General features: G+C 33.4%; 6 protein-coding genes and 1 long non-coding RNA gene across 12 annotated transcripts in view; 3 read left to right on the top strand and 4 right to left on the bottom strand.

The window, feature by feature from the left end:
• Positions 1-2837, bottom strand: part of LOC106790591 (nuclear hormone receptor FTZ-F1) — a 42053-nt gene extending 39216 nt beyond the window's left edge. For both annotated transcript variants that reach the window (XM_014755604.1, XM_014755605.1), the window contains exon 1: positions 266-2837. In XM_014755604.1, coding sequence (XP_014611090.1) covers positions 266-701 — 436 coding nt within the window. In that variant the 5' untranslated portion in view covers positions 702-2837. The remainder of the gene's footprint in view (positions 1-265) is intronic.
• A 97-nt stretch (positions 2838-2934) lies between these two features.
• On the bottom strand, positions 2935-5809 carry LOC106790593 (probable medium-chain specific acyl-CoA dehydrogenase, mitochondrial). The gene is made up of 10 exons (XM_014755606.1): positions 5497-5809; positions 5111-5207; positions 4858-5025; positions 4660-4760; positions 4374-4454; positions 4170-4300; positions 3981-4089; positions 3766-3906; positions 3387-3662; positions 2935-3310 (listed from the first exon to the last, which is right to left on the bottom strand). Exons 1-10 carry the CDS (start codon positions 5509-5511, stop codon positions 3167-3169), a joined length of 1263 nt encoding a protein of 420 aa, XP_014611092.1. The 5' UTR covers positions 5512-5809; the 3' UTR covers positions 2935-3166.
• Positions 5810-6758: 949 nt separating this feature from the next.
• On the top strand, positions 6759-10397 carry LOC106790586. 2 transcript variants are annotated; one of them, XR_001382090.1, is made up of 7 exons: positions 6759-6906; positions 7126-7782; positions 7841-8343; positions 8411-8795; positions 8871-9218; positions 9299-9467; positions 10323-10397. XR_001382090.1 is itself a non-coding variant. In XM_014755596.1 (6 exons), the coding sequence occupies exons 1-6, from the start codon at positions 6895-6897 to the stop codon at positions 9353-9355; spliced, it is 1962 nt and encodes a 653-aa protein (XP_014611082.1). In that variant the 5' UTR covers positions 6759-6894; the 3' UTR covers positions 9356-9622. The 2 variants fall into 2 exon arrangements, 1 of the variants encoding a protein (XP_014611082.1); XM_014755596.1 differs by lacking the exon at positions 10323-10397 and having other exon boundaries at positions 9299-9622.
• A 29-nt stretch (positions 10398-10426) lies between these two features.
• Positions 10427-12116, top strand: LOC106790589 (proliferating cell nuclear antigen). The gene is made up of 4 exons (XM_014755603.1): positions 10427-10730; positions 10909-11074; positions 11165-11309; positions 11768-12116. The coding sequence occupies exons 1-4, from the start codon at positions 10510-10512 to the stop codon at positions 12016-12018; spliced, it is 783 nt and encodes a 260-aa protein (XP_014611089.1). The 5' UTR covers positions 10427-10509; the 3' UTR covers positions 12019-12116.
• Positions 12117-12399: 283 nt separating this feature from the next.
• On the bottom strand, positions 12400-19984 carry LOC106790587 (zinc finger protein 615). 3 transcript variants are annotated; one of them, XM_014755599.1, is made up of 6 exons: positions 19797-19984; positions 16071-16312; positions 14821-15339; positions 14552-14659; positions 14295-14459; positions 12400-14153 (listed from the first exon to the last, which is right to left on the bottom strand). In XM_014755599.1, the coding sequence occupies exons 2-6, from the start codon at positions 16305-16307 to the stop codon at positions 13767-13769; spliced, it is 1416 nt and encodes a 471-aa protein (XP_014611085.1). In that variant the 5' UTR covers positions 16308-16312; positions 19797-19984; the 3' UTR covers positions 12400-13766. The 3 variants fall into 3 exon arrangements, with proteins under 3 accessions (XP_014611085.1, XP_014611084.1, XP_014611086.1); XM_014755598.1 differs by lacking the exon at positions 19797-19984 and adding an exon at positions 17650-18042; XM_014755600.1 differs by lacking the exon at positions 19797-19984 and adding an exon at positions 17236-17469.
• Positions 19985-20776: 792 nt separating this feature from the next.
• On the top strand, positions 20777-27686 carry LOC106790588 (palmitoyltransferase ZDHHC9). 2 transcript variants are annotated; one of them, XM_014755602.1, is made up of 10 exons: positions 20777-21481; positions 21674-22017; positions 22220-22380; positions 22670-22828; positions 22989-23126; positions 23227-23381; positions 23454-23571; positions 23640-23752; positions 23835-24591; positions 26237-27686. In XM_014755602.1, the coding sequence occupies exons 2-10, from the start codon at positions 21869-21871 to the stop codon at positions 26542-26544; spliced, it is 2058 nt and encodes a 685-aa protein (XP_014611088.1). In that variant the 5' UTR covers positions 20777-21481; positions 21674-21868; the 3' UTR covers positions 26545-27686. The 2 variants fall into 2 exon arrangements, with proteins under 2 accessions (XP_014611088.1, XP_014611087.1); XM_014755601.1 differs by having other exon boundaries at positions 20861-21481; positions 23835-23937; positions 26237-27073.
• LOC106790590 lies at positions 23053-26192 on the bottom strand. Its single transcript, XR_001382091.1, has 5 exons — positions 26086-26192; positions 23814-24048; positions 23452-23690; positions 23245-23392; positions 23053-23143 (listed from the first exon to the last, which is right to left on the bottom strand). It is a non-coding gene; the product is annotated as an uncharacterized LOC106790590 (long non-coding RNA).
• Positions 27687-27865: the final 179 nt, after the last annotated feature.

The raw sequence follows: 27865 nt of genomic DNA, 5'->3' as shown, positions 1-27865 counted from the left end.
AAGAGAGAGAAGGGGGAAGGGGAGTAAGATGGAGAGGGAAATATGACAAAGCGGAAGAGGTAAATAGAGGGTAGAAAAGAAATAGAGATTCCAAGAGATTCGAAAGCAGAGCGTGGAAAGGATGGAATAAAGGAAAAGGGTTTGACAAAAGCACAAGCAATAAAAGAAGAAGAGTGCGAGAAAAAGAAAAGCGAGAGGAAAGAAAAAAAAGGAGAGAAAAAAGAGAGCATTTAAAGTGGAGAGCTGAGCCAATGCGTGATCGTACCTGAAGCATCATTGCCGGGCAAATCGGTGAGCAAATCGAGCCTGATACGTGATTGCTGTTGTTGCTGTTGCTGCTGCTGCTGTTGCTGTTGTTGTTGCTGCTGTTGTTGTTGTTGTGGTTGTTGCTGTTGTTGTTGCTGCTGTTGTTGATGAATGGTTTGTTGAGGCTGTTGGGATCCCGTGGTCAATGGCAAATTACTCGTAACATTCGCGTGATTCTCCGTCAAGATCGCGGCAGGGGTATTCGAGGTGGACGAAGAGGAGCTAGAAGATGAGGTAGAGGAAGAGGAAGAGGGAGCAACCGAGGGTGGGGAGGAGGTGGACGATTCCGTAAGGGTAGTTGTCGCGGTTGAATTGTTTTCCAGAGGTGGTACGGGCCCCCCTCCGGCGGCCCTACTACCTTCCCCTGAACCTGTAGCCATTCGACCGTCGTGCATTCCTATGAACGAGGGAACGACGGACAGGCGAACGGACGGATGGATGGGACAGACGAACGGAACGAACGAACGAACGAGGCTCCCTCCCCCTTCAAAGACACCTTCTTCTTCTTCTTCTTCTTCGTCTTTTCTTTTTCTTCTCTTCTTCTTCGTTTTCTCCACCACCGTACGCACGCACGCACGCACGCAGGACGCACATACGCACGTACGTACGCACGTTGGACGCACGCACGCAAGCACTTGCTCTTTTCTTTTCTTTTCTCTCTTTCTCTTTTTCTCTTTCTGTTTCTTTATTTATTTCTATCTCGTTCGCTCTTTCGTTCGTTTTCTCGCTCGCTCTTTCGTTCGTTTTCTCGCTCCCTCTTTCTCTTTCCCACTCTTTAATTCGAGCGCGCGCGCGCGCTCCTGTTCTCAAAAGAGCACCTACACGCGCATCTATTTCTCTCTTTTCGCTCTTTCGCACACAGCTTTACTCTTTCTCTCCCTCTCTCTTATTGCAGCGCGCCCGCGCGAGCACGACTTTCCTTCTCTCTGTCTCTCCGCCAACCCGTGTGTTCTCGTTCTTTCTCTTTCTGGCTGAATGACGCGCGCGCTCCTTGTCGTCACTCTCGCTCTCACCCTCTTTCTCTCTCTCTCTCTCTCTCTCTCTTTTTCTCTTTCCCTTCTCGTTCTTTCTTTGAATTGTCCCCGCGCCGCCCTGCAGCACCGACAGAACGTACCACGGCGAAAGAAGAAACTGCTACACCGTGTCTCTCTCTCTCTCTCTTTCTTTTTTTTCTTTCTTACTCGCTCTCTTTCTCTCTCTCTCTCTATCTATCGAGAGCCGATCGACGTATAACACAACAGCGACATCGCACGCGTCCGTGTAAAATGGTGACCCGCGCGAATTCTTAACCTCCTGTTCGGCCGACTTGAAAAAATGGAACGTTAGAGAAATGTAGGTCTGTAGGCCACTTCACTTACACTTTGCATCGGGACGGCACTCCCTTAGTCAAGCGAGCGTCCGGCGCACCGTCGCGCTCCTCTGACAGCGCGACCGACCTCCAGGTCCGTACCCTTCAAACGGATTTATCTTAGGGGCGCTCTTAGCAGCCGTCAAGTGCCTCGACTTAGTTTCAACCAACAACATCATCATCATCATCGTTACTTTTATCATTTAATTCCTTTTGACTCTCTTTCTTTCTCTCTTTTTTAACTTTTATCCAACCAACAAAGAGTATATCCAAGTATTATTACTTTCCCTTTTTATCGATTACCAATCGTTCGCGTGATCGATCTATGCTTGTTAAAAGGATTCGTTCTGCAGTAGTATCGCACGAACCAAATTTCTTTGAATTCGTTCAGAAAATTATTGTTGCGAATGGGTTAGCTAATTTGCTCGCGGTTCCGCAATGCATGGTTACGGTAGTGCGTAACGAAAGGGAAAACCATCGGCATATAGAGTACAAAGAGAGATGGAGAAACCGTAAACCGACTACCTACCTTGTTGCTCGTGCGATTCTGTGCCGTGAGGATAGTCTCTCTTGCTTACTCGGTCTGCTTACTTGTACAAAGTATTAACCGAGAACGAAAGTTTTTCTTCATCTAATTTTTATTCCTTTTGGAAAACATTATTAGTTGTTACGTAGACTTTTTTTACTATGCATATATATATGTATATATATATATATATATGTATGTACATATATATATATATATATATATGTAACTTGTGTGGGATCTAGAGGGGAATAAAAAAGCAGAGCGAGGGAGAGAGAGAAATTAATTAGACCGAGTGTAGTTAAACTTATCCGGGCGCCGGTGATCCCTAACGACGGCACTGAACTTCGAACGTGATATGAAAAGACGCAATTTGCGAAAGATTAGTTCGATGTTTCCTGGTGTCCCTAAGGATTTAAAATCTTCGAATTGATAGGCCGTTGAATGTGTGTCCTTAGCGTTTTCCAAGCTTCTCGAGTTATGGCTCTCCAAGAGAAACAGCCGCTTTGTCTAAGTAGGTCAGGTGTCACGATATCCGAGTACCCTATCGACGAGACTTTTTACACCGAACGTTGCATAACTCGTCGCGCACGACTTCACCAAATATAACCGCGTAAAAACTATGGCTTGACGGACGTAATACGATGTAATCCGTTTTCATTGAACATTGCACTTGACTAACGCTTTCGTGCAACGATACTGGCGCCATCTGCAATCCTCCTCCGCCGCCAAATTCAAATTGTATTTTAAATATTTTTTTCCCCCTTTTCTTCGACGATGTTCATTTATTTTTTACCGTGTTTTATTCCAAAGATTGTTATAAATGTATAATAAATATTTATAAAATTTGTTCCATAACGATTAACGTATAAATAGTGCTATATAATAACAATTTTAGAAAAAATATATTGCCATTTTCAAATCTTCCTAATAATAAATAAATGTATCATATATATATTTGTTCGTTTTCTTCTTATTTTTTATGATTACTTTATAGCTTTACCAAAGTGATTCTTAGATATGATTAATCTTTGAATTTGCGACGTGCCTTCATATATCTGAAAAATCTTGGCGTCTCTCATTAATTTTTCCACTGGATATTCCGTATTAAATCCAGCACCGCCAAAGATCTATTCAAATTCGTATTGTACATTATTATGTTTTGTTTTATAATATATACATAATTAAAATGAGAGTTCAAGTTACCTGGACGGCATCGGTAGCAGATTTGTTAGCTATATCGGCGGCATAACATTTGGCGATGCTAGAATAAACTGAAGCGTTTGGCAAACCTAAGTCCATTGCCCAAGCTGCTTTCATCCAAGAGAGACGAGACGTTTCGACTCCAATAATCATATCAGCGATCATAAATGCTACAGCTTGGTGTTCAGCTATTGGTTTGTTAAAAGTTTTTCGCTCCAATGCATACTTAGTAGCTTCGTCTAATGCTCTTTGTGCTACTCCAGTAGCCAAAGCTGCTACCTGTTTAATTATAAATATATGTTAATTCTTTTCAATACACAGAACACTTTTACTATATATATATATATATATAGAAGTATATGTGTTTGTATGTGTGTGTTACCGGTGGTCGAGTTCTATCAAAAGTTTGCATTGTAATTTTGAAACCAGCTCCTTCTCCTAGCAATACGTTTTCCTCGGGTACACGAACATCCTCAAACGTAATCATCCTAGTATCGGAAGCTCGTTGTCCCATATTTATCTCCTTTAGAAGAAATTTTCTAATAAATATATAATTTAATGCGTGATTATTAAAAAAAACGTCTTTAAAAAACTTACCTTACGACCCGGAGTTACACCTTCGAAAGAACGCTCAACAATAAATCCTGTAAAAGCTTTGCTAGCTGGAGCATTTGGATCAGGATTTGTTCTTGCTAATACATAGTACCTAATATGAACGATACATGCAATTAACTTGCCTTATACATGTATAAAGATATATTTATTTTTTAATAGTTTAAAAAATACCAGTTTGCAACACCACCGTTGGTAATCCACATTTTGGTACCATTAAGAATCCATTCATCTCCTTTCTTTACAGCTCTAGTTTTTAAACCTGCTACATCGGATCCAGCACCAGGTTCAGTAACACAGAAGGCCTAGAAACATTCAGCATGTAGAAAAAAATACAAAAACGATAACGTATATCGATGTTACCATTATTTTACTTACAGCTACATGAGGTTCTTCTAGAAGTCTACCAAGATATTTTTTCTGTTGTTGCTTATTTCCTGCTACAATCACCGGTGTTTGCTATATAAAAAAAAAATATGGAAAAAATAATTATCTATATCAATAACTTCTAATTCCGTTAATATACAGGATGTTCTGTAACTAGTGGTACAAGTGTGCATGTGTACTTGACAAATTTTATTCTATTTTTTGATTCATTTTTCCATGTAGAATCATCCTCTGCTTACTTACACTGTATTATATAAATAAAATATCTAATTATTACCCCAAGATTAGTAGTTTCTATCGCAGTTGCTATACCCGAACAACCATATGCAATTTCTTCTACTATTAGACAACCATCAAAAATATTTTGTTCCATACCACCTAAATACGACAATTGTATATTAAATTTCATTACATACAAACGATATAATATTGTTACTTTAATAACTATCCTTGTTACGATAACATAAGAGCATACCAAGTTCATGTGGAATATGAGAGTTCATTAATCCTAAACTCCAAGCCTTTTTAAGTATATCCCATGGATATTCCCCAGTTTTATCATATTTAGCAGCTACAGGTATGATCTCTTCTCTGGTAAATTTACGTGCCAATTCTTGCATCTCTCTTTGCGTATCATTTAATGCTAAACACATAGATAAATAAAGCGATTAACTAAACTAATTGCTATCCTAGTTTTAAAAAATGTGTCTCTTCGACAACATACTTACCAAAGTTAAAACCATTACCACCTTCTGATATCAAAGGTTCAGTTTTAATGGAAAATGTTCTGAATATTTTAGAATATAGTGCGGCATTGTTAAATATCTAGAAATGAAAGTGATTATATTTACATAAAATAATAATAAAATATTTGTTATTGTACAAGCAATTAATATTATTTCTTATTAGAGATAACAAATCATCCATTTTATTTATTAGTTAGAATTAACATAAGTCGTATAAGATTACACAAATTAAATTTTTTCCTTATAATATATTTTGTTTGAATACAAGAATATTGCAAAAAGAAAGATGTCAAAGGTCTAAAGTTTAAATGAAATACGTAGAAAACGAATAAAATTAATTAAAAATATTTGAATATGTTAAAACTCACCTTTTTGAGCAACATTTTGACGTCTACAGGTTTTTGTGTACTTATTGAAAATTAAACACTTGGAACTTGCGATAGACTGACTATTAAAAAACTTATCACCAACAATTATATATATATATGCTCAAATGAAATGTTTTTTAAGTTCAAAGTACAATCCTTTGTAATGACCAACACTATATTGTCATTGAATAGATTAAAACGGAAATGAAAGTAAAAATTAACACACAATATATTCATGAACGGTATCAAAGAATTATTTCGACAACAAGGAAAAAAATAAAAAGGTTATCTTGTTTTAGTATAAGCAATTATTCATCTTTAACAAAATTAAATCTTGTTAACAATATTTGTCAACGAGTAAACAACAACTATTATTGCGTATTAAACGTATGTACATATATTGTAATATATTTAATATTAGAACCGGAAATAGAATATAAATAAAGTCTTATCGTTCAAATTAGTGAACTTTAGTTAGTAAAATTAAAAAATAAGGGATAATTTAATTATCTACTACATTTATGTTATCTACGTATTATCACACTCGACTTTCATTTATCGTTGAGGCTTTATGTTGATTAGTTCAAGAATTATGACAACACATATAAATACAAGCAACGTAATAAAGTAGTTGTGTTCGTAACTATTAATCAAATGAACAACTTATCAATGTATCTTAAAAATATTTATAAAGTGGAATATTTTATTTGACTAATAGATAAATATTTTAAATAATATTATAAATTAAATAATATTTTAAATAATATTATAATTAATAAAATTAATAAAATTGACATAATTTCATTTCTTTAATACTATTAGTCATTTTAAATCCTCAATTTTGACGTCATTTTGGCGCCATTTTTTGAGCGGGTAATTAAAAAACAAATAAGAGAAAGTTAAAAAATAAGAATAAATAAATCATAATGTGCGATTAGAAAAAATATGACAGAAATATATTGACTCATCATTTTTTTATTAATAATTTTAATAACAATACTTTATCCATATACTTATAAATCTTCCATTGCATAAATGGAAGTGTATAATGTTAATGAATAAAATTATTTGTTTGGATACAGTTGTAAAAGAAATTAACTGTAAGATAAAAATAATTTTCATGTACTTCATTGATTACTATTTGTTGTATTTTAATATAATTTTTTTTCAGGAATGTTATATTTCTCTTTTTTTGGAACGCACATTTTAACCCTTGATTATAGTGCATATTATTAGGGGTTGGTACCCCTGTATAAGCAACACATTTTCTCATTTGTCCTTCAGATTATGGTTCGTGAAACGTGCTTGTGTTAGATAATATAATGTTTTTAATATAAATATAATATTTTTTTGAAAGAAAGGGAAAAGAATAAAAAAAGAAAGAGATACAGCCACAGAATGAAACGATCGGTAAATATTTGTTACGATTTGGAATATTTAATATTAATTGTTTTTTGATCATATGTGCGTTTCCCCTTTATTTTAGGCTAGCTAACTAACCAATGCAGGCATTATATTTTATTTACAATCTCTCTCTCAAAATTATAAAGATTTTGTCAATGGATCAATAGGATAATTTTAAATTACGAGCAATTAATGAGTTTTCAATATAAATTGTATTCTTTACAGATAATAGAAGAAAATGGAGATTCAAAAAGATCATTCATTAAACAAGAGTCTGTTACAATTAAAAATGAGGGAACAACATATACAAATTACTCCTCATCGACTACATCAGCATCTACTTCCATTCCTCAACCTTTACCAGGTCAACCACCATTACCTCCAATGCCTCCACCCCCTAGCGGAGTTCCACCACCGCCTCATGTCTTTGGACCAGTGCCTTCTCAGATTACGCCAATTCAAACATGGGCTCAAGCATCCACACATTGGTCATGGATAACACCGCCCATACCTCACAGAGAAATTCAACATATTCAAAGGGAAATTGCCCTGAGAGGTAACTACATGAGAAGAGAAAGGTATCCCCACAACAGAAATAACATGTATCTTCAGAGAAATTCCTATCATCGTAAGAATAGAAGACCATCACGTTTTGGTCAATCGCAAGAACAATTTGATCAAGCTACTTATTTTGGCGAAGCATTAACAGGTGGTCTCAGCTTAGATTGGCCAAGAAATAATTATAATGCAACACCGAATGATCCTATTATGAATCATATGTCTGTTCCCCTTTCCAATCATCCTATAACTCCCATAACCCAAGGTATTATAACTACTAGACATGGAGAAGAAAAAGGAGATCAGGATGTTAAAAGTGTATTGGTATGTTTCATTAGCGTGACCTATGATATGAATAATTATATATTAAATTTTATTACAGAAAGAATTAGTAGTTAAGAAAAATAAACAGAGAAAACCTATGTCGCAAAGTTACCCCAGCCGACCATGGAATCGGGAAGATGCTGAGAGAGCTTTAAAAATTGAAACGGAATACAATAAGACCGTTAAAGCAAGGAGTTTGATTATTAAATTTCCAGATCCTGATCTTAATAAGGATATTGTTAGAGAATTTCATCCTGATATACAAAATATTCATTTTCAAAGTCCTAGTGGCCCTAGATATTGTTTTATTCAGATGGCAGAAAATGTTAATATTGATGAAGCTATTAAAGAGTTAGAAAAGATTCCCTTTGGTATTGGCAATTTGAAAGTGGAAAGAAAATCTTTGCGAGATGAAGATAACCCAATGCCTGAAGAAATTGATCCTTATATTTTGTACGTAGGAAATTTACCAGAAACTGTTAATGTTAATGAAGTCAAAAGCAAGTTTCCAACAGCTTCTAGGGTAGATGTTGGTTATGCGCAAAAAATGAGAAATACACGGTAAATATAAAGTATATATATATAGTATTTCATACTGAATAATTAATTGTTCTCTTATTTATTTCAGATATGCATTTATAAGATATAATACTGTAGATGAATCGATAGAGGCTTATAAACAGACACACGACTTAATGTGGGATACAAGAAGTATTATTGTAAGATTCCGAAGACAACGTGGAAATACATGTCTTTCGGGAGAACATAAACCAAATGTAAAGAAAGTTCAAGAAGAACCAAACAATACATCACAAACAAAAGAACGAAAGGAAAACAATAATGAAAAGAAAGCAACACAACAACCAGATACTAATGGAGAGCATAGATTACAAGATGGTACTGAAACACAGGGTAAAGAAAATAGTCAAACTCTACAGCAAAATACTGATCTACAATCTCCTCAATTGTCTGCATCTGTAACATCTGTTAAAACGGCGCAAAAACAATCATGGGTATTCATTATATTATTCTTTAAGAATCTAATGTTGTAAAGAATTGTATTAATTAGTTGTCAATTATGATTGTAGACATCGCAACCACCTCAAATACTTTCGGCGTCTGAAGTATCCCCTCCGTGCCCATCAAAAACAGAAACAGTGCCAGAAACAATATTGTTAACGAATATTAAAGAAGAACCAGAAGATTATGAAGACCTAGAAATGATGTACTTATCATCCGATGCTGTGGACGACGATGTCGACGAAGATGAAGAAGATTTAGATGACGACGATGACGACGACGATGACGAAAACGATGATGATGATGATAACGATAATGAAAAAGAGGAAGAAGACGAAGATGATGTTGATCATAACGAAAGTTTGTTATTTAGTTCCAAACAGCAACATACTTTAAAAGATACTGAACCATCTGATGTAAGTATACGCAATAATATATCTATAAATATACATATATATATAAATTATTTTTTAACTAATCATTTTTTTGACTTCAGCATCTTGATCAAATGTTTAACGAGCTGGAAAATACAACAAGTAATATTGGGTTTTAATGGGGTAAAAAATAATAAAATTATTAATTAATGATCTCTCTAATAAGACAATTTTGCAAAACCGTCTTTAAAAATATCGTATGTAAATATCAATAATTTTAAAACGTAACAGGTGAGACTGCATTTATTTAAGTACAATATAATAGATTAAGTGAATCATTATATTTATATAAGTTTTTGTATAAGGTATAAGTTTTAATCCAATTTCTTTAAGTTCGATTACCTGCATGAATCAATATCATGTTACCGAATTAGTACAATTTTAAAGGAAAAAAAAAAAAAGGAATTATGTGAACACATTTTATTTTATACAAATGACTTGTTATATATATTACTGTTTTTAATCGTTCGAACAAATTATTATCTTTTCTCTGTAAATAAGTTTTTAATTATTAAGGAAAAAGCAATTGTGCCGGATTTACTTACGCACATGGGTACATCGAAATTGTACTAGAAATATTTCTTTCTACAAGTAAATACAAATACATTATGTAGAATGATAACGAATAATTCTAATACAATTGCAAGTAAATGCAACTTTCGTATTCTTATCGTTCATAAGAATACGATAGGATAACAATGAAATCGTGATATATAGATAACAGTTCATTTGAAATAGTTTATTTAACAATTAAAAGTTACCAATTGTTTACGTCATCTTCCATTAGCGAATATATTTTTACATATAAAAACTCTGATAAAATAGTATACATTATTTCACTATTTATTCATTTAATACAAAAATCTGTATAACAATTAAAAGTGTATATTCTTATCCCGCATGAAGAAAAATATAAACTTTAACCTATTAAAAATATTACCAGGTATATATTATCATTATTATTATTATTATTATTGTAAATAAATTTCTATTTTATTTTTAATTTTCTATGTTTTATCAATTCCATGTATCTAACGTTATTTTTGATATATACAAAAGTGTATTAAGATTTTCATATTTTTCTAGTTCGAGCAAACGTCATCTCCGTTATACCGAAGCGCCATCTACTTCCTTTCGAATAAAACAAGAGTAAATGCGCGGGTAACGTCTACTTTATTGGAGTATCTCTGCAGCGTTGCACTTGTTGCATTAGATTGCGATACTAATTTCATTTGAAATTCATTCAAGTTGAATAAATTTTGTTCTAATCAATATGTTCGAAGCACGTTTAGTACAAAGTGCGATCCTGAAGAAGGTGTTGGACGCTGTAAAGGATCTTCTATCTGAAGCAACATTTGAATGTTCTGACTCTGGAATTCAAGTACAAGCTATGGACAACGCTCACGTCTCTTTGGTTTCACTTAATTTAAGAAGTGACGGTTTTGATAAATACAGATGCGACAGAAATTTGTCCATGGGGATGAGCATCGCAACGTAAGACGATTCAATTGTTTTCTTTCTTTTTTTTTTTTTAAAGGTTATTCGAGTAATCATAGTTACAATTAGATTTGTTATTCTTTGTTCCTAATTTTTTTTTATTCTCTTTGAGATACCAACAGATATTTATTTACGTTATTATAACGTATTATATTAAGTTAAATTATTTGTTTAGAATGTCCAAGATATTACGATGCGCCGGTACAGAAGATACAGTAACATTGAGAGCATGGGACAACCCAGAAGTAATTGCTTTTGTATTTGAATCACCAAGCAAAGAAAAACTTGCCGAATATGAAATGAAACTTATTAATATGGACCAAGAACATCTTGGTATTCCTGTAAGTTTAATATTTTCATTTTTGTTATTATATACATGTATTATTTTATTTCTTATCGTTTGATTTTTCTTTTATTGCAAAATATTACAGGAAACTAATTACTCTTGCGTAGTCAAGATGCCTTCCCAGGAATTTGCTCGTATCTGTAGAGATTTGAGTCAATTTGGGGAATCAATAACATTTGCCTGCTCTAAAGAAGGTATTAAGTTTACAGCGTCTGGGGATCATGGAACAGGTTTGTATTTTGTGACTTATTATAACAGTGCATTCTCATCGTATATGTATATAAATTGTATGTACTATTCTCAATATACATATATATATATATTCTATTTTTTAATGAGGTAATTACCAATTTACAGTACTATCTTAATATCTGAACTCTGATGATTTGTCTGATAGTACGCATTAGAGATTTTGTTGCTGTTGTCGTCGTCTTAATTAATAAGAAGAAATAGATAATATTTATATATATATATAATTTATATATATATATATATATATATATATATATATAAATATTGCTTATATTTATTATGATTAATAGTAATGTAACTATGGAGGAAAGATTTTCTTCATTCAAATTTAATAAGGGAGAGAAAAAATTTATATGATTAAAGCTTAAATGACACATGCAATAAGTGTACCATGCCAAATATATATATAATTAATGTTTCTTCAATTATGTTTTAGCTAATGTTAAACTCGCACAAACTGCAGAGGCAGATAAAGAAGAAGATGCGGTAATAGTTAACATGCAAGAGCCGGTTAAGTTAACATTTGCTTGTCGTTATTTAAATTGCTTCATAAAGGCGAGTCCTTTATGTGCACAAGTACAACTTTCGATGTCTAGTGACGTTCCGTTAGTATGCGAGTATAAGATTGGAGATATTGGTCACATTAGGTATTACCTGGCACCCAAGATCGACGAAGATGATAATTAGGAAAAACTGTCATATTGAAAATTTGTCCTGTCGTATTATTCAATTTTGTACATGCCTGTAATTATCACAATGATAATGGTTGTTCCTTGTTTACATAGCTTGATATTTGTCGTGTATTTGTTTCTCCTTTTTTTTTCCCCCAAATTCTGACATGGTACTTATATCGTCATTGTATTTATTTTTGTCGCTTCAAAAACTTTTTTTTTTTAATATATATATAGTATATCGATAATAATATTTTAATTTTTAATACGAAAATTGATGATAATGATAATAATAATAATAACATATACGTATTTTTGATAATAAAAAAGGTGAAATATGTATGCTATTATAATATAATATATATTAAGGTACAATCAAGGCAAAGTTAAAAAATACTTTGAAGATAGTATATTATTTAAATTTTACATTTAAAAATCATTTGGCTTGTCACAGTGTGTGTTTAGCGCAATGTTAGAATTGACACTAAAAAAAAGTTCATAGTTCAAAAAGTGACACGATATAATTGTGTAAAGATTAACAGGATAAAACGATGTCATTCTTTCATCAGGTTTTTCGTATTATATAATTAAATCGGTTTCTTGTAAACTGTGACCACTTTTGATAATGTCGCACTTTTTTTATGTATATATGTAAGAAGAACTCAATATATTTCCAAAATTTTTTGATAAATTTTGAATTATTATGCGTTATTCTTACATTCTAATAATCTAATGAAAATTTCAAGTTTCACTTATCGCTAATGTCTTATATCTTATACCTTTTTTCGTGTATAAGCTACTTTAATATAAAAATACATAATCAGCTTTACGAGCTGTGGGAATAAGAGGGCTACCATGGATGGAATAGCCTAGAAGTATACAATTAAATCTTACATAATTTAGATTCTCGTATAATTACTAAGTAAATAAATATTAATCATTAAACGTTGATTTATATTATGAATTATTTTACACGCAAGTATTCTCGTTCTCTCGCACGTTCTCTCTTTCTCTTTCATTTTCTTTCTCTCTTGCGAAGACCTCTATATATGTGATAAAATCGTTTCGTCTCGCCTCTTATTCATGCACCCTTATTAGTTAGAACAAAGTTTCTATAATATACCAACTAAATAGATTTTCGGTGTACGTGAAAAGAGTCGAAGTAGCAATAAAAGAAAAAAGATACTTTGGCAATATTAATCAGCCTCTTTGGTTCTAAAGCCCTCATATTGCTTCTTCGTTTACAAAAAAACGGTTCGTAATTTAATCTTTTTTTTCGAGAGAGACCCCTCCCTTCCCTTACAATTAACACTTCGAATATGCAGGATGATCACAAAGTATTTATTGGAATAAATACAAGAATGTCATCGCTAATTGATTATTCACCGAATTTAAAATTGATAATGGGGAGAATTATTTGTTATACCTAGTTTTGAGATACACACCTTTATTCACATATTCAAACGGATTATTGTTTCATCGATCAAATTTTTTGATCTTTCTTTATACTCCTCATGCGAATAAAATTTCGTTTGTTCCTATTTTTAGTTTGCGTCGATGTAATAATAAATATATGACAAACGCGGTCTTCGCGGTTTTATATAAGATCGAGATTAAAATAAAAAAAAATGTTTTTGTTTTTTTTTTTCTTAATTTCTTTTCTTTCTTTTCCTTTCGTCTTTTTCTTGTTCTTTTTCTCTTTCTCTTTGTGTTATCTCTCTTCTTGTTGCTTTCTTATTATTAGATTTAATAGAGAGAAATAATTTAGCCATTTTTGTTACCGTTACTCCCATACAAGCTGGGATGTACGAATTTGTCATGAAGCGTCCTTAAATGCCTCAGCAAATTACTTTTCACGTTAAAGCCTTTTTTACAATAGGAACAAAGAAAAGGTCTCTCTCCCGTATGCGTTCTTTGATGTATTACCATGGATGCGTGACTTGGGAATACTTTTTGACAAATATTGCATAATTTTTGATGACTGTGTACCCTTTTTGGTTTAGGAGGTGTCGAGTTGTTCATCAAGGCTAATTGTTCTTCCGTGTGTTCCGTTTGTATGTGACGTACCCATTCCTGAGGCGTTGGATACATATTCCCGCAAAGGTCGCACTTTAACGGCGGAAAGTCTTTACTATCGTCGTCCACGTCACCCTAAAAATAAAAAAAACAATAGTTGCACAAGTAAGGACAATGGAAATGCACAAGTCAGTGCGTTTATCTATAAATCATATTAAATAATAACATAAGTTAATGAACGCGCGTATATTTTATCACACAAATATCTTTATTTACCTTCCTCTTCTTTCTTCTGTTCTCAGTCATGTCGGCATGCGTGAATTCTATATGCCTGACCCAATCCGATGGCCTGTTAAAAGTTTGACTGCACATATCGCAGGTCAAAGGAGTATACTCTTCCTCTTCCAAATCCCCATCCTCGTCGGCACTGTGTACGATTTCCTATAAAGGTACCATCATCATTATTATCATACATTCATACATATTTCAATTTTTTTCTTAAAGATCGATTAATGATACTTTGAATTACGTACCGGTTTGATATCGATCTCATGGTCTATCGTCAGGGATTCGGATGGATCGATACTTTCCTCCCAATCGATCGGCTCGTCCTTCACTAACAGTTCTAAATTTAATTCCGCCTATGTGCAAGGAGTTGGAAAAAGAGAGATAGAGAGATAGAGAGAGAGAGAAAGAGAGAGAGAGAGAGAGAGAGAAAAAAAAAAAGAATATGTTTAAGAATTTTGTAAGAAGATGTCTGGTTAAAAAATTAGATAAGAAAAAAAATAAAACGGTGTCTTACATTTTCGCCACCTTCGCTTCTCGACTTGTTAGATTCGACGTCGCTGTTAACGTTCTTTCTAGTTTTCCTATTAGCCTCGAGATTTTCCTTATTCTTGTTCTGCTCGTTATTCTTGTTCTCCTCCAAGACCTTTTTAGTTTCAGGTTCGGTAGATTTTTCTTCAACCTTTTCGACATTCTTCCTTTCTACGGGCTTTTGAGTTTGAACGTTATTCTGCGCTGTCGCCGGTTGTTGTACGTTTTCCACGATCTTCTCCGTAGTCGGCTGTACCAATTTGATCTTTTGAATTTGTCCGGTCAAAGGTACTTGTTCCTTTTTATCACGTTCGACCTTTTGATTGTTAGACTGTATATTCTCTTTTTTACTACCCGAATTGGATTTCCATAATCCACGTACTCTCAATATATCACCAGCCCTTAATACTCCTTCCAATTGATCGTTCGTTACAGTTGCCTCTCCACTGTACATGTACTGTATAAGAATCTTCAATGTACGGTATCCGATCTCTGTTGGTAATACCTAAAATCATCGAAGACACGTGAATGAGTGTGTTGGACGACCTTCCACCTACCACACCACCTAGATCGTACGATCCCATTTAAGCTCTGCAAGTGGGATCGATAAAATCTCATCGAGGTGAAATGTGCTTAAGTCACGCCTAAGATCGCTTTTCAAACGACCACAGATTACGTTGCATCTGTGATCGTTGTAAAAGAAATACATACACACGTAAATTTATAACAAACTATTCAAATTATTTTTCAAATAATACTAAATTAAATTCATATATTTAGATCATATTCAAAACTTTTCTTTTTTTATCTCGTTAAACATGTATTAAAATTATTCTTTTTATTATTGTTGTTGTTGTTGTTTATTGAGATAATGAAATAATTGTTCAGATATCATTCGACTTTTCTCCTTCAATGTTCCTTTTAAAAATTTCAGGAACCATGACCTGTTACACATTGGTACTCATCATACTTCTTATGGCTATCATAATTGCATTAATAGAATGTCAGGTAATCATTTTCATCGACATATAGATCTGTTCAATCAGTCTATATCCTCTGTTAAATTTGGTTTAAATGCTTTGTAAATATATATCTTTTTTATATATTATTTATTAATTATTTTTCTTTCCCTTTCTTTTTTTGTTTTTGTAAAATTCTTTTTTTTTATACTAATGGGTTTATCAAACAAACAAACAAATAAATAAATAAATAAATAAATAATAGAAATGAACTTACTACGATGGTTTGGGCATTCGAATTGGCCGCAAAATGACAGGTTTGAAAGATGTGACTCAAGTACGAAGAACATGCTGCAAGGACAAACCGATGTGCCGCCACGTGCCGGCCGCAGGACGTTGCCAGAAGAACATCCGCAAAGGATTCCGATTGAAGTAGGGTCGCTACGGAGCTATGAAGATGTGCTCCGTAGCTATGCCATTTTAGTTGATAATTCTCCGAAGCAGCGATGGCCATTTTTTCTTTTACCATGCAAAAGTAAGAAAAAATAAGCTAACGTTTAACAACTTTTCTATTTAACTTTTACAAATTATATTTACTATCTTATATTTTATATTATTTTTTTAGATTCGTGAAAATAAAAGACGCCTGTTGCACAACTCGCACGCACTATTCTCTAAGAGATTTTCTTAAAAAAATAATTAATTGACAAAAGATACTTTTTGACGAATGAATTCGAATCGAATTTCTTTATCACTGTTTAGACGAATAGTTTTCGAACGCGTGCACAAACACAAAAAGACGTCCTCATGGTCACGATCCATACAAACTCTAACGTCGATCCTAGGTCTAATATATATCGATCGCACGACGACAACCTTTGTCCAACTAAATAATCTCTATCGAAAGATAAATGAAAGAGAGAGAGAGAGAGAGAGAGAGAGAAAGAACGTTTACGTGTGTGTGTGTGTATACGTTGCTGCTGGCGCGACGCTAAGCGATCCTACGTCATCATCGTTGAGAACAAATCTCACAGGATTCTCACACACACAAGAAAAGAAACGATTAAATCCTCGTGGCGTTTTTCTATTTTTCACTTCATTTTACGAGGAAAGAATACAAACAAAAAAATCCAAGACATAAATCTATGAACGAGAAAATATTAATGTTTATATCCTTGAGAAAAACGATCGAGAATTAAAATCAAAAAATACAATACAATCATCGGTCGAACAAAGAGACGAAGATGATGATCTTCTTCTCCTTTTATATTTTTCTCAGTTTCTCTCACTTGGTATTTTTACTCGTTGATATTTCTTAACGCATTGAAATTATACGCGAGGCGCGTAATCAAATTTACAACTTTGGCGCTGACATGACAGAGTCACGCGAACGATCAAGGATGAATTACGTTTCCCTCTCTCTCTTTCACTCGTTCGCTCACTCGCTTGCTCTTTGCAAACACCACCCTCACGAGTTTTCACCCTCCGTCTTCTTCTTCTTCTTCCTCTTCTTCTCAATTATATATCATCGTTTGTTAACACGTTTACTTTATTTCTTCTAGGAGGATTATGAAAATCATCAATAACAGAAACAGGAACAGCAGCACGCTTCGTCGATCATCTCACGTTGATATTTCAATTATTCATCACCAAAAGGAACGAAGGGTGCACACTCGCGACGTTATTTAATAATAATAATAATAATAACAAGAAGAACAAGAAGAGGAATAAGAAGAATGGAAGAGGATTAGAAGATGGACAAATTTAATAATTAAAAAAGAAGAAACACAAAATATATATAAGCGATAGCGTCTTGGCTATCATATTCGAATAAGAATAACGAACGCGTCCGTTACCTGACAACATCGGCCGAAGATAGAGAAAGCAAGGGAGAGATAGAGAGATATATATATTTCACTCCCTTTATTTATCGAGTGTAATTCCCTCGTGCACACAACAATACACTAGGATGATCGTGAAAGAGACGTTAAAAGATGAGGTCGCGTCGTCTACGTCGTTGAAATGTCTTTAATTTTATTTCCCGGTCACGATAAATATTAAGCGATCGGTAATAGTAGTAGAGTAATAGTAGTTGGTAGTAATAGTAGTGTCGTGGGTCGTTTTCTGGGATCTAACAATCACCGCGAACCACCAACCACCTCGTTGTATCTCGCGCGCGTCCTCCTCCTCCTAGTCGTCGCGTCGTAACCGTCGTCGTCGTCGCAGTAGTCGTCGTCGTCGTCGTGGTAGTCGTCAACGTCGTAGTCAACGTCGTCGTCGTAGTCGTAGTCGTAGTCGTAGTAGTCGTAGTCGTCGTCGTCGTCGTCGTCGTCGTTGGTGTTTTGAAAGGTGCCTTCTTTCTCGTTCTCTCTTTCTATCTCCCTCGGCCGCTCTCCTCGACGGCGCGGTCGCACGGCCGGGGGGGAAGACGGGGGCAGATATGAGCATCGAACCGCGCCGCGTAGGGGCCTAAAAATCGATATTTCGGTCTTTGCTCCTCCATCCTCACCGCCGCCACCGGCAGCGGCGGCAATAACGGCGGCGGAAACGGCGGCAATAGCTGCGCCGACGATGGCGATGCTGATGGTGATGGCAATGCCAGAGCCCGCGATTCTCCTGCTGCTGCTGCTGTTGGTGGTGGTGGTGGTGGTGGTGGTGTGCTGCTGCTGCTGCTGATGATGGCGGTATGGTGGTGGTGTGGTGGAGGAAATAGCAGCGGCGGCCGTTTTCGCCGAGCTAGTTAGATTCTCCCTCTTTCTTGTATATGTATATATATTATATATATATTTCCCTTTCTCTCTTTCTCTCTGTGACCCTATCTATGTATACAGTACCCCGGTATGTATTCGCCGTTCGTCATCGATTTTCCTGGCTACCAATCGCACGCATCCATTTATCGTATCGATCGGCCGAGCTGATTTCAGCGTTGCGTCCATCCGTCCATCCGCCCGCTCCTCGATTCATGCTCCGAACGCCCTGTCCCTCCGCCCTACTACCCCTTCTTTCCCATTTCTCATGCTCTCTCTCTTACCCTCTAGTTTAACTTCTACTCGCTCGCACCCTTTTGATTTCTCCCTCTCCCCATTCTGTGTAGCCCCACTTCCCTCTCTCTCTACCTCTTTCTACCGGTTTTCCTTTCTTTCTTTACCTTCTGAAAGAGATTTCTGCTACTACTACCACCACCACCACCACCACCAACCGTCATCATCACCTTCGCACTACCACCAGTACTGTTACTATTACACACCATCCCGTTTCATGGGAAAGTGTTTGAAAATACGTGAAAGCGCGCGAACGTCTTCCTTCTTCTTCCTCCCCTTCCTTTGACAACTGCACGAAGACAACGAGGAATTTTCTCCTCGTGAGCTTTTCCGTTTCTCTAAGCTCTCTCTTCTTCGCCCATCGCTATATATCGGTTTCCCTTAACTACGCAACTACCCTCGATCGTTCATCCCTTTCTTCCCTACCTCGAGTATCTCTCTCCCTCTTACCCTTACTCCCTCCCTCTCTTTCTCTCTCTCTCTCTCTCTCTATCTCGTGCTTTCACTTTCTACCCATCCTCCACGAAAACGTGGCGACGAAGACGACGACGATCGCGATTTTTCCCGCTACGCCTGTTGATCCCGGCAATGATCTCTTCCGAATCGTTTCCTCAAGTTCCGACCTTTTTTCACCCTGTGGTCCTTCCTTTGTTTAGCATACTACCCCGCTACCTTTCTTTCTATTTCTTTTCTATCTATGTTCTTCTTGTTCTTCTTCTAAACTGCAGATTTCAAAGATCTTTCTTTGATTTGATATCTTCAATCAAAATTCGTTCACGATATCAGGATCGTTAGTTCATCGATCGGTTATTGTTTTAGATCGTAATCCCACGTGCGACAAAGAAAAAAACCTTTAGACCCGATCAATTCAAAACCCTTAATATCGATCTTACGCGATATCGAAATAAAATGTTAGAGAAACTAAAGATTTTTGAGGGAAGAAGGTAAATAAAGATTCATACCGTGTGTCTTCGATCCTTCCTTCTATCCTTCCTTCCTTCGTTTGAGTTTCTCTTCGGAAAATATGTGCAGATGCGTCCTGCTAGGGATCCAAACATGGATCTTCTCCCACCCCCCTCTCTCTCTCTCTCTCTCTCTCTGTCTCTATTTCTCTTTTTATCTTTTTTCTTCTCTTTCTCTCTTAGTGTTGCCACGGTGATCGTCGGCTTCCGGTCGCTTCGTTCTTCTTCGACAGCCGCAAAGATGGCGGTGCGATCCTTCGATTTTCAAGATTTCACCGTGCGTGCATGGATAAAGAGTGAGAGAGAGAGAGAGAGAGAGAGAGAGAGAAAGATAGAGGGCGGAAAGAGAAACGAGAGAGTGTGTGACAGAGAGAAAAAGGGGTATGCGCGCCTACGACGTGTATACTGCATTGCGTCGACGACCTATTTTGCAAGGATGGGAGGGCGATAAGTCGCGCGCGCTACTAACGTTCAACGATCGATCACTATACAGTTACAAGCAATCGTTCCTTTCCTGTTAAAACCCTCCTATCACATTCTCGATCATTCACGATATATATTTTTATTAAAATGTTTTACATTTCTTCTTTTCCGATCGGAATCGATTGCGATCTATTACGATCCTTCGAATGTTTACATTTTTCTCTTGATATTCAAACTATCTCGTTTCTATAATCGATATCGATTAAAATATGACAATCGAACAGATCAAAATCATATCTACGATTTCATGTTTAATCTTTAATCTATTAAGCCGCGAACGTTTATATTCCACGCGTAAATTAATATTAATTGAAACTAAACCTGTGTGTGCATATATATATATATAGATTTTCTAGTAGATCTCAATTGTTTTTTTTATGTACTTCCAGATTTTAAATTCAATTAGAGTTCATTGAAATATATGACACGTGATATTTAAAGATCAAGATAGATCACGATGCGTATTTGAAAAAAAAAGAAAACAATTCTCGAATTATTGCGTCTCGATCTTTTTTTATTCGATTATATTCGAATTCGAGATTACCCTGTGCGGCCCGCCAAGTCACGTGATTCGCGAAAATATCACGTGGCGCTTTTTGGTGCCCCTGCAGAGCGCGCCAGTGTACATTTGATTAAACATCATGACGAAAGGATCTGTTTGCTTCGTAAATACAAAATTGCAAGTTTGTCAGCTTATCATTCGTGCCCTATCAAGTTTAATATTATAATGTCATTATGATAAAGGTTCATTTATTTCAATAATTAATTCTATATATCATTTACGAGCTCACATACGTACCGATTTTGCGCGTGACATGTCGTGAGTCGACCCACTTTGCGAATATAGATCATTAATTCTTCCTCGACGGATTGTACCTCGAGCGTGATCTCATCCATATAACAAGTGTTCTTCGAACTTCCTTATTCTTTTTACAGAATATTGTGACGTTGTCCTATTTAGAGATTATTTTATTGTTCGTTAAGAAAAAAAATAAATCAACTTGAAACGTATACAAGATCTCTAAGCACAAAGTTTCGCGTGTCATTTTTCTTGATAATGTCATGGATCCTAACGTGCTTCAAATACGTGTGCATTTAGTGAACGATGCAATTAGGTTAAGTTGACTGATGACAGGAGATTTTTGATTCTAACATGATTTACCTTCGGAGTAACCCGACTGATTAAATGTCAAATACATCTCGTAAGTTCGAATAATAAATATTTGTCAACTCTGTTTACGTCGACTTACGATAAACATCGATCAGTATTTTCTTTTGACAGTTTCTTATTTTGTTAATAATATTTTAAATCTTCGGATATATATATATATATATATATATATATATGTATTTATAAAAATTTATAATAATTTTAATTTATATCATTATTACAGTTTTGTTGGGACGAACGTTGAATGACAAGAGTACCTATAATTATCAGGAACCAAGATGAACTATGGTTGTGCATTTACTAATATTTTATATTATTATGAAGACTCAATGTGCGTGATAAACTTTTTACAAAGATCTCTACTGTATTTGCTTGTATATATTAAGGATATTTAGAGTGAAAGTTATCGTCCATCAATATGCCTCACGTGACTAGAAAATGGGAATTGTTTCCTGGTAGGAATAGATTTTGTTGTGATGGCAGGGTAATGACGGCACCCCAAACAGGAGTCTTCTATGTTACGGTGTGTTTGGTTGCTGGTACCAGTGGATTGTTTTTTGCCTTTGAGTAAGTTTTTCTTTTCTACTTCTTCTTTTTTTTTTTTCTTCTATTCGATGTGTTTTGCATTGCGATGAATATTTGGATTCCTTTTAACAAAAATATCTATGATCCGTGGATCAGCACGTTGTTTATTGAAAATGATACTATATCTTTTAGTCGTTGTCATTTAGTTTTATTTTCTTTAAATATCTCTATTGATATTTTACAGTTGTCCATTTTTGGCTGTACATATAACACCTGCAATCCCGGTAATAGGTGGATTATTATTCGTATTTGTAATGTCTGCGTTGTTTCGAACGAGCTTTAGTGATCCTGGTGTTATTCCAAGAGCAACACCTGATGAGGCTGCTTACATAGAAAAACAGATTGGTATGAGTATGAACATACGTGAATATATATTTCATAAAGTTTCTATTTTGTCAAAATAATCAGAATTATTCTGAATATTTGCATAATAGCTTTGTACATCCTAAATATAAATATTAACTGTTCGAGTCCTAAGCAGCAAAATAGCACTATTCAAACTCAATCAGTTAACGTAGTTATAGATACTTATATATATTTTTTTTATAAATTATTATTATTTACAATAATGTACAGCTTGTGAATATTTTGTTAAGTATTTACTTATTTATGTCTGTTGCATGTGCTGATACAGAAGTACCAAATAATGGTAACTCTAAAACATATAGACCACCTCCAAGAACAAAAGAAGTATTGGTACGAGGACAGCCCGTAAAGTTAAAATATTGTTTTACTTGTAAGATATTTAGACCACCAAGAGCCTCGCACTGTAGCTTATGCGATAATTGTGTAGGTAGGTTAAGAAATTTTAGTATATACTTAGCATCTTTCTTTTTTCTTTTTTTTTCTTTTACACCTATCCTTAATATTTCAATAATTTGGTTAATATGTATGTATATTATATATATATAATCCATTAAAGTCTATATATATTTTATTTTAAATTATTCCAGAAAGATTTGATCACCATTGTCCGTGGGTTGGCAATTGTGTTGGTAGAAGAAATTATAGATATTTTTATGCTTTTATAGTATCTTTAGCATTCTTATGTGTTTTTATATTTGCCTGCGCTGTTACACATTTAATAATGCGTGAGTATTTTTAAATGCTGAAAAAACAAATGAAATGAAAAACAATAATGGCTTATCAAAAATATTTTATAACAATTGTCTGTGTTTTTATCGTATTCAGTTACAAGAGACGACAGACCATTTTTAGAAGCTGTCAAATTATCTCCTGGTAGTGTCATTGTAGGAGTGATATGCTTTTTTTCCGCTTGGAGTATTTTGGGTCTTGCTGGTTTTCACACGTATCTAGCCACGAGTAATCAGACAACTAATGAAGATGTGAGTGTTAACTGAAATATAAATACAAATAAAAAACTTAAAATAGTAAATTAATTTTCATCGTACTTACAGATCAAAGGTTCTTTTACAAGTAAAATAGGTCAAGAAAGTTTCAATCCATATAGTCGCGGAAATATTTGTGGAAATTGTTTCTATGTTTTATGCGGTCCTTCACCACCAAGTTTAATTGGTAATTTTCATCACTTCTTTTGATTACTATCATTTGTAAGATAATTGTATACATTCATTTGTATACAGATCGTAGAGGAATAGTTACTCCTGAGTACCGTGCAGAACAGGAACGAGTTTCTGATGAAAATGTGATAGCTAATAATAAGTCGTACGGAACAGTAAAGATTGTCCAACCACAGGTAACACGGGGTTTATTAAAAAGTTTAATTAATATATCGAGAAAATAAATGAAATATTTACTTTGATTTTTGTGATTTGTAGTCAAACGGAACTGGCCTGCAGACTAATGTTCCCACAGAACTAACGGATTCTATGAATAATCTTGTTACTGGTCGATACTCTCCAAGATTAGAATCTATTAATGGTGAGTTGTCTCTTTTACGGCATCCTTCTCGTTGTACTGATGAAATTCCAAAATATTCTCATCAGTTTATAAGTGATATTTATGTTCCATCATATCCTATGTCACATTGTCCTCAAGAAAAACATATGAAATATAATGTTAATGATAGGATTAATCCAGAATTTCAAAAAGGTATTCATAAGTATCCACATAGATGTAGAGAAGAGTATCACAGGTGTTCGGATAATAATTTAATATATGATCAGTGCATACAAGATCACAAATACGCGATCGATCTTCAAAAATATCCGCAAAGATATTCCGAGGATACTCTGCAATATAAAATAGATGATAAAAACGGTTACTCTGATTTACAAAAATTTCCTCAGTGTCGTTCAGAAGATCCTTTACGAATTTCTCAAGCGCATCATACTATGAAGTATAATAATCTGAGATGCACCGATAATGGTATTAAATATCCGATAGCAAAAAATATATTACCAGCCCGTATACTAGGTGCTACTGGTATTCCTATACAAGCATTAGGGCTTGTAGACAGTCGTTTTGGTTCAAATCCGTTAAGTAATAATTTATCTTACGTTGAAAATTCATTTTGTCCTAACGATAGCACAGAGGAAAATCTTTTGAATAGAAGATTTATCATGAATTCTATGAGTGATAATGATGATATTTAACATTCATTATAATAAATGCATTATCGTTATGCGTTAGTTAATATTGGTAAAGCTGTCGCTCCACAGCTTTATAACATTCAGCCTCGCCTTTGTAATATGTAATATGATTGCAGCATAGCTGGCAATAATAATAAGGTAATCATAGCATTGGATATAATGTAGTATCCAAATGGCACTGGTAGTATTTTCTTAAAAAAAAAAAAAAAAAAAAAAAAAGGAAATAACAAAAAAAAGCAAGAAGTTGTAGTGCATTTAAATAACAATGTGCAATGTATATCGAATTATCGTCTTGTTGTTAGAAACCAATTTATGATATTAAAAACAGAGCTGTGTATATAGTAGATAATATAAATTTATAAGGAATTTTTCTTTTGTTTTTTTTTTTTTTGTAAATTATTAAGTATTCTTTTTCATATGTTTATATACAGTTGCATTTGATTTTTTATACGAGAATCTTTTTTTTAAATATATATTGATTATTTATTACGAGGAAAGAGTGTGAACTTTTTTCGTTTTTGTTTTTTTTTTTAAGTTGTATTTTTGATAATATATATCGTTTGTATTTTTACTGAAAATTTATATTTATCGTTAAAAATGATTTTAAATCTGAAAAAGGTGCTTTTATCTCGCCAATTATAATTATTAGATATTTTTTCTCTGTAGGATTTAACACAATATTCTTTTTTTTTGTTACTGGTTACTAACGCTTCTGTCAAATTATTCGATAACAATTCAATGAATCATTTTTCTTTGTTCAAATTACATCCTGTTATCGAGGGCTCAGAGAATTCCATTTGGTAAGTTTACTTTCTTACATCTGAACTAAGTGTATGTTCTAATAAATGAATGGGTTGGCATTATTAATTATCTTAACTAAATCACTGTGTCATATATATCTGTTGTCTTTTTATCACGCGAAACTAATTTTATAGAACATTGTCATAATTCAGATATTAGTAATATACACATTGGCTTCTTCCTATAAAAAAAAATTAACAAATTTCATATATCCATTTCTATTATATAGATAAATCTAGCTTTGTAAATATTTATAGAAATAGATATAAATAAATAGTATCGATTTGTTTTTTAATTTTTAATCTCTATTTATAGAAATAAAATATTTCAGATTTTTTTTTTTCTGCACGAGATATAGATATATACCACATATTATTATATACATCATATAAGTGTCAAATCTCCACAAATTATTATAATATTATTATAATATAAAATTACTAGAAACACTTATTTTTACATTCGGAAAGAAAACAGTGGTGATGGAGAAATCTAACTGTATAAAAGGTACTTGTATATCCGAGAATCATACACATTTCGCGTGCGTGATTTTTACAAATAAAACAATAATAATAATAAAAGAAATTCACACAATATAAAATTACATATGCACAACACACATTGTACAAAGTCGTGTGAATTAAAACATAATAAATAAATGTATGATTATGCTTACATAAGTTGTACATTGCAAAGGTACAGAATAACTCGTTGTATATACTTTGATATTTATTTCCTGGTATATTATATATATATATATTTTTTTTTTTCTTTTAGGTAAAATATGAAGAAACTATTTAAAAATTGTATTGCTCATCTTTTTCTAGGTAGTACTACGAATAGTGTAAGTCAGCTAGTTACCAACGAAGTACCATTAGCATCGCTCAATATTGCTCCAATTGATATTGATGAAATTGCTCCACTCCCTCCGCGTCCAAACGTTGCAGTTTCTTCTACGTTGGATACCAGCACAGTACCATCAGTAACCGTAACTACTCCGTTGTCTGCGTCAAGGCTTAGATTGTTACAAGATACTACCATGATTGAATCTGCATTAGATTTAGATTCATTGGAAGATTCTAGCGTTGGTAAAGGAAGTCAAGTAGGCCTTATTAAAATAGGAGCAGTATCATAATTCCATCTATTTTTATGATTAATTTAATTTACAAACATACACACATACACACACGCAGAATACACATTTTTCTCTTTTTTCAACATTATATCAGAGTATTTACCAATGGAAAGTTATTATATATACATATATATACATACTTAAAGACATGATATCGAATTTTAGGCCTATTTGTGTGATATAAAAGTATGTGTAGCAAGTGCAATGATTTAGTATGTGCAATGACTTAGTAAGTGTTGTTTTTTACAATCAAAGATTACCAAATTTTTTGTGATTTATACAATTTAGTAGATTTGAAAATATTTAAAAGAAGGAAAAAAGAAAAGAAAAGAAAAAGAAGAAAAATAAAAAGAAAAAGAAAAAGAAAAAAAGAAAGAAGCTCAATTTTATATTTCTCATAGCCACAAGAACCTGGGTACAATATTAGCATTTAATGGATAATGGGTTTTCTTATTCATCTTTACAAATTATATTAAATCAATCATAATGAAGCATACATACACACATATATATATAACATGTATATTATATGCGTATATTAAAATTGAACCAATACATTATTGATTATTTTTGTGGCAAACTGATATTTTTAAAATTCATTGAAGCGGCACTATTTACTACTTACAATTGATTACTTCAACTTTTTTTATTTTTTATACAATACCGGCTCTTATCGACACGTTTGTATACAAATTTTTCTGATTTTCGCTTCTCATTTCCACGTAGCATATATTCGATCATTAAACTTTTTCTGGTGTGCATATATATATAAATATATATATATATAAAAATAAAAAAACTATTGTAAGTGTAAGTATGACTCACACACAAATGTTTACTACTATTGAACTTTTTTATAATAATAACACTTTCAAATGATGTCTTTCCAATAGAATTATTCTGTACAGTGTAAAAAATACATTTGTAAATACAAATAAGTATAAGCATAAAAATAATATAAAAAATTTGAAAGCATTTAATGAATTTAATGTAAAACGATGCAGTGTTCTTATGAAGCATTTAAACGAAATAATATGATTATCACTGCCTTATTTATGAGTAACTACTACTTTCATATTAAACACAACAGCATCTTGTTATTTGTTGATTTGGCATGGTCTAAACGAAACATATTTTATTTACATAAATAGTTAAATATTTAATGATATATATATATATATATATATATATATATCAGGAATATAATGTTATAAATAATGTATATTTTAAATATATATAAAAGAAAAGAAAATTACTATTAAAAATAATTACGATATATATATATTCTGTTTTTTTTGTATATATTACAATGTATATGACA

The sequence above is a fragment of the Polistes canadensis genome, unplaced genomic scaffold (assembly GCF_001313835.1).
Source record: "Polistes canadensis isolate GaletaPanama2010 unplaced genomic scaffold, ASM131383v1 scaffold_249, whole genome shotgun sequence".
Taxonomy (NCBI): Eukaryota; Metazoa; Arthropoda; class Insecta; order Hymenoptera; family Vespidae; genus Polistes; species Polistes canadensis.
This window is presented reverse-complemented; position numbering and strand designations above follow the sequence as displayed.

Coding starts and splice junctions, on each gene's coding strand:
- LOC106790593 (XM_014755606.1), bottom strand. Junction 4,455..4,659: donor TAGAAACTACTAATCTTGGG/GTAATAATTAGA, acceptor TTTTTTATATAG/CAAACACCGGTGATTGTAGC. Junction 3,311..3,386: donor CTGCTACCGATGCCGTCCAG/GTAACTTGAACT, acceptor GAATTTGAATAG/ATCTTTGGCGGTGCTGGATT.
- LOC106790589 (XM_014755603.1), top strand. CDS start 10,510: ATGTTCGAAGCACGTTTAGTACAAAGTGCGATCCTGAAGAAGGTGTTG. Junction 10,731..10,908: donor ATGGGGATGAGCATCGCAAC/GTAAGACGATTC, acceptor TTATTTGTTTAG/AATGTCCAAGATATTACGAT. Junction 11,075..11,164: donor AAGAACATCTTGGTATTCCT/GTAAGTTTAATA, acceptor AAAATATTACAG/GAAACTAATTACTCTTGCGT.
- LOC106790587 (XM_014755598.1), bottom strand. Junction 15,340..16,070: donor CGAATGCCCAAACCATCGTA/GTAAGTTCATTT, acceptor CGATGATTTTAG/GTATTACCAACAGAGATCGG. Junction 14,460..14,551: donor ATGAGATCGATATCAAACCG/GTACGTAATTCA, acceptor GTACCTTTATAG/GAAATCGTACACAGTGCCGA.
- LOC106790588 (XM_014755602.1), top strand. CDS start 21,869: ATGCCTCACGTGACTAGAAAATGGGAATTGTTTCCTGGTAGGAATAGA. Junction 22,829..22,988: donor CTTATGCGATAATTGTGTAG/GTAGGTTAAGAA, acceptor AAATTATTCCAG/AAAGATTTGATCACCATTGT. Junction 24,592..26,236: donor ATTTATCATGAATTCTATGA/GTGATAATGATG, acceptor ATCTTTTTCTAG/GTAGTACTACGAATAGTGTA.
- LOC106790586 (XM_014755596.1), top strand. Junction 8,796..8,870: donor CGGCGCAAAAACAATCATGG/GTATTCATTATA, acceptor TTATGATTGTAG/ACATCGCAACCACCTCAAAT. Junction 9,219..9,298: donor AAGATACTGAACCATCTGAT/GTAAGTATACGC, acceptor TTTTGACTTCAG/CATCTTGATCAAATGTTTAA.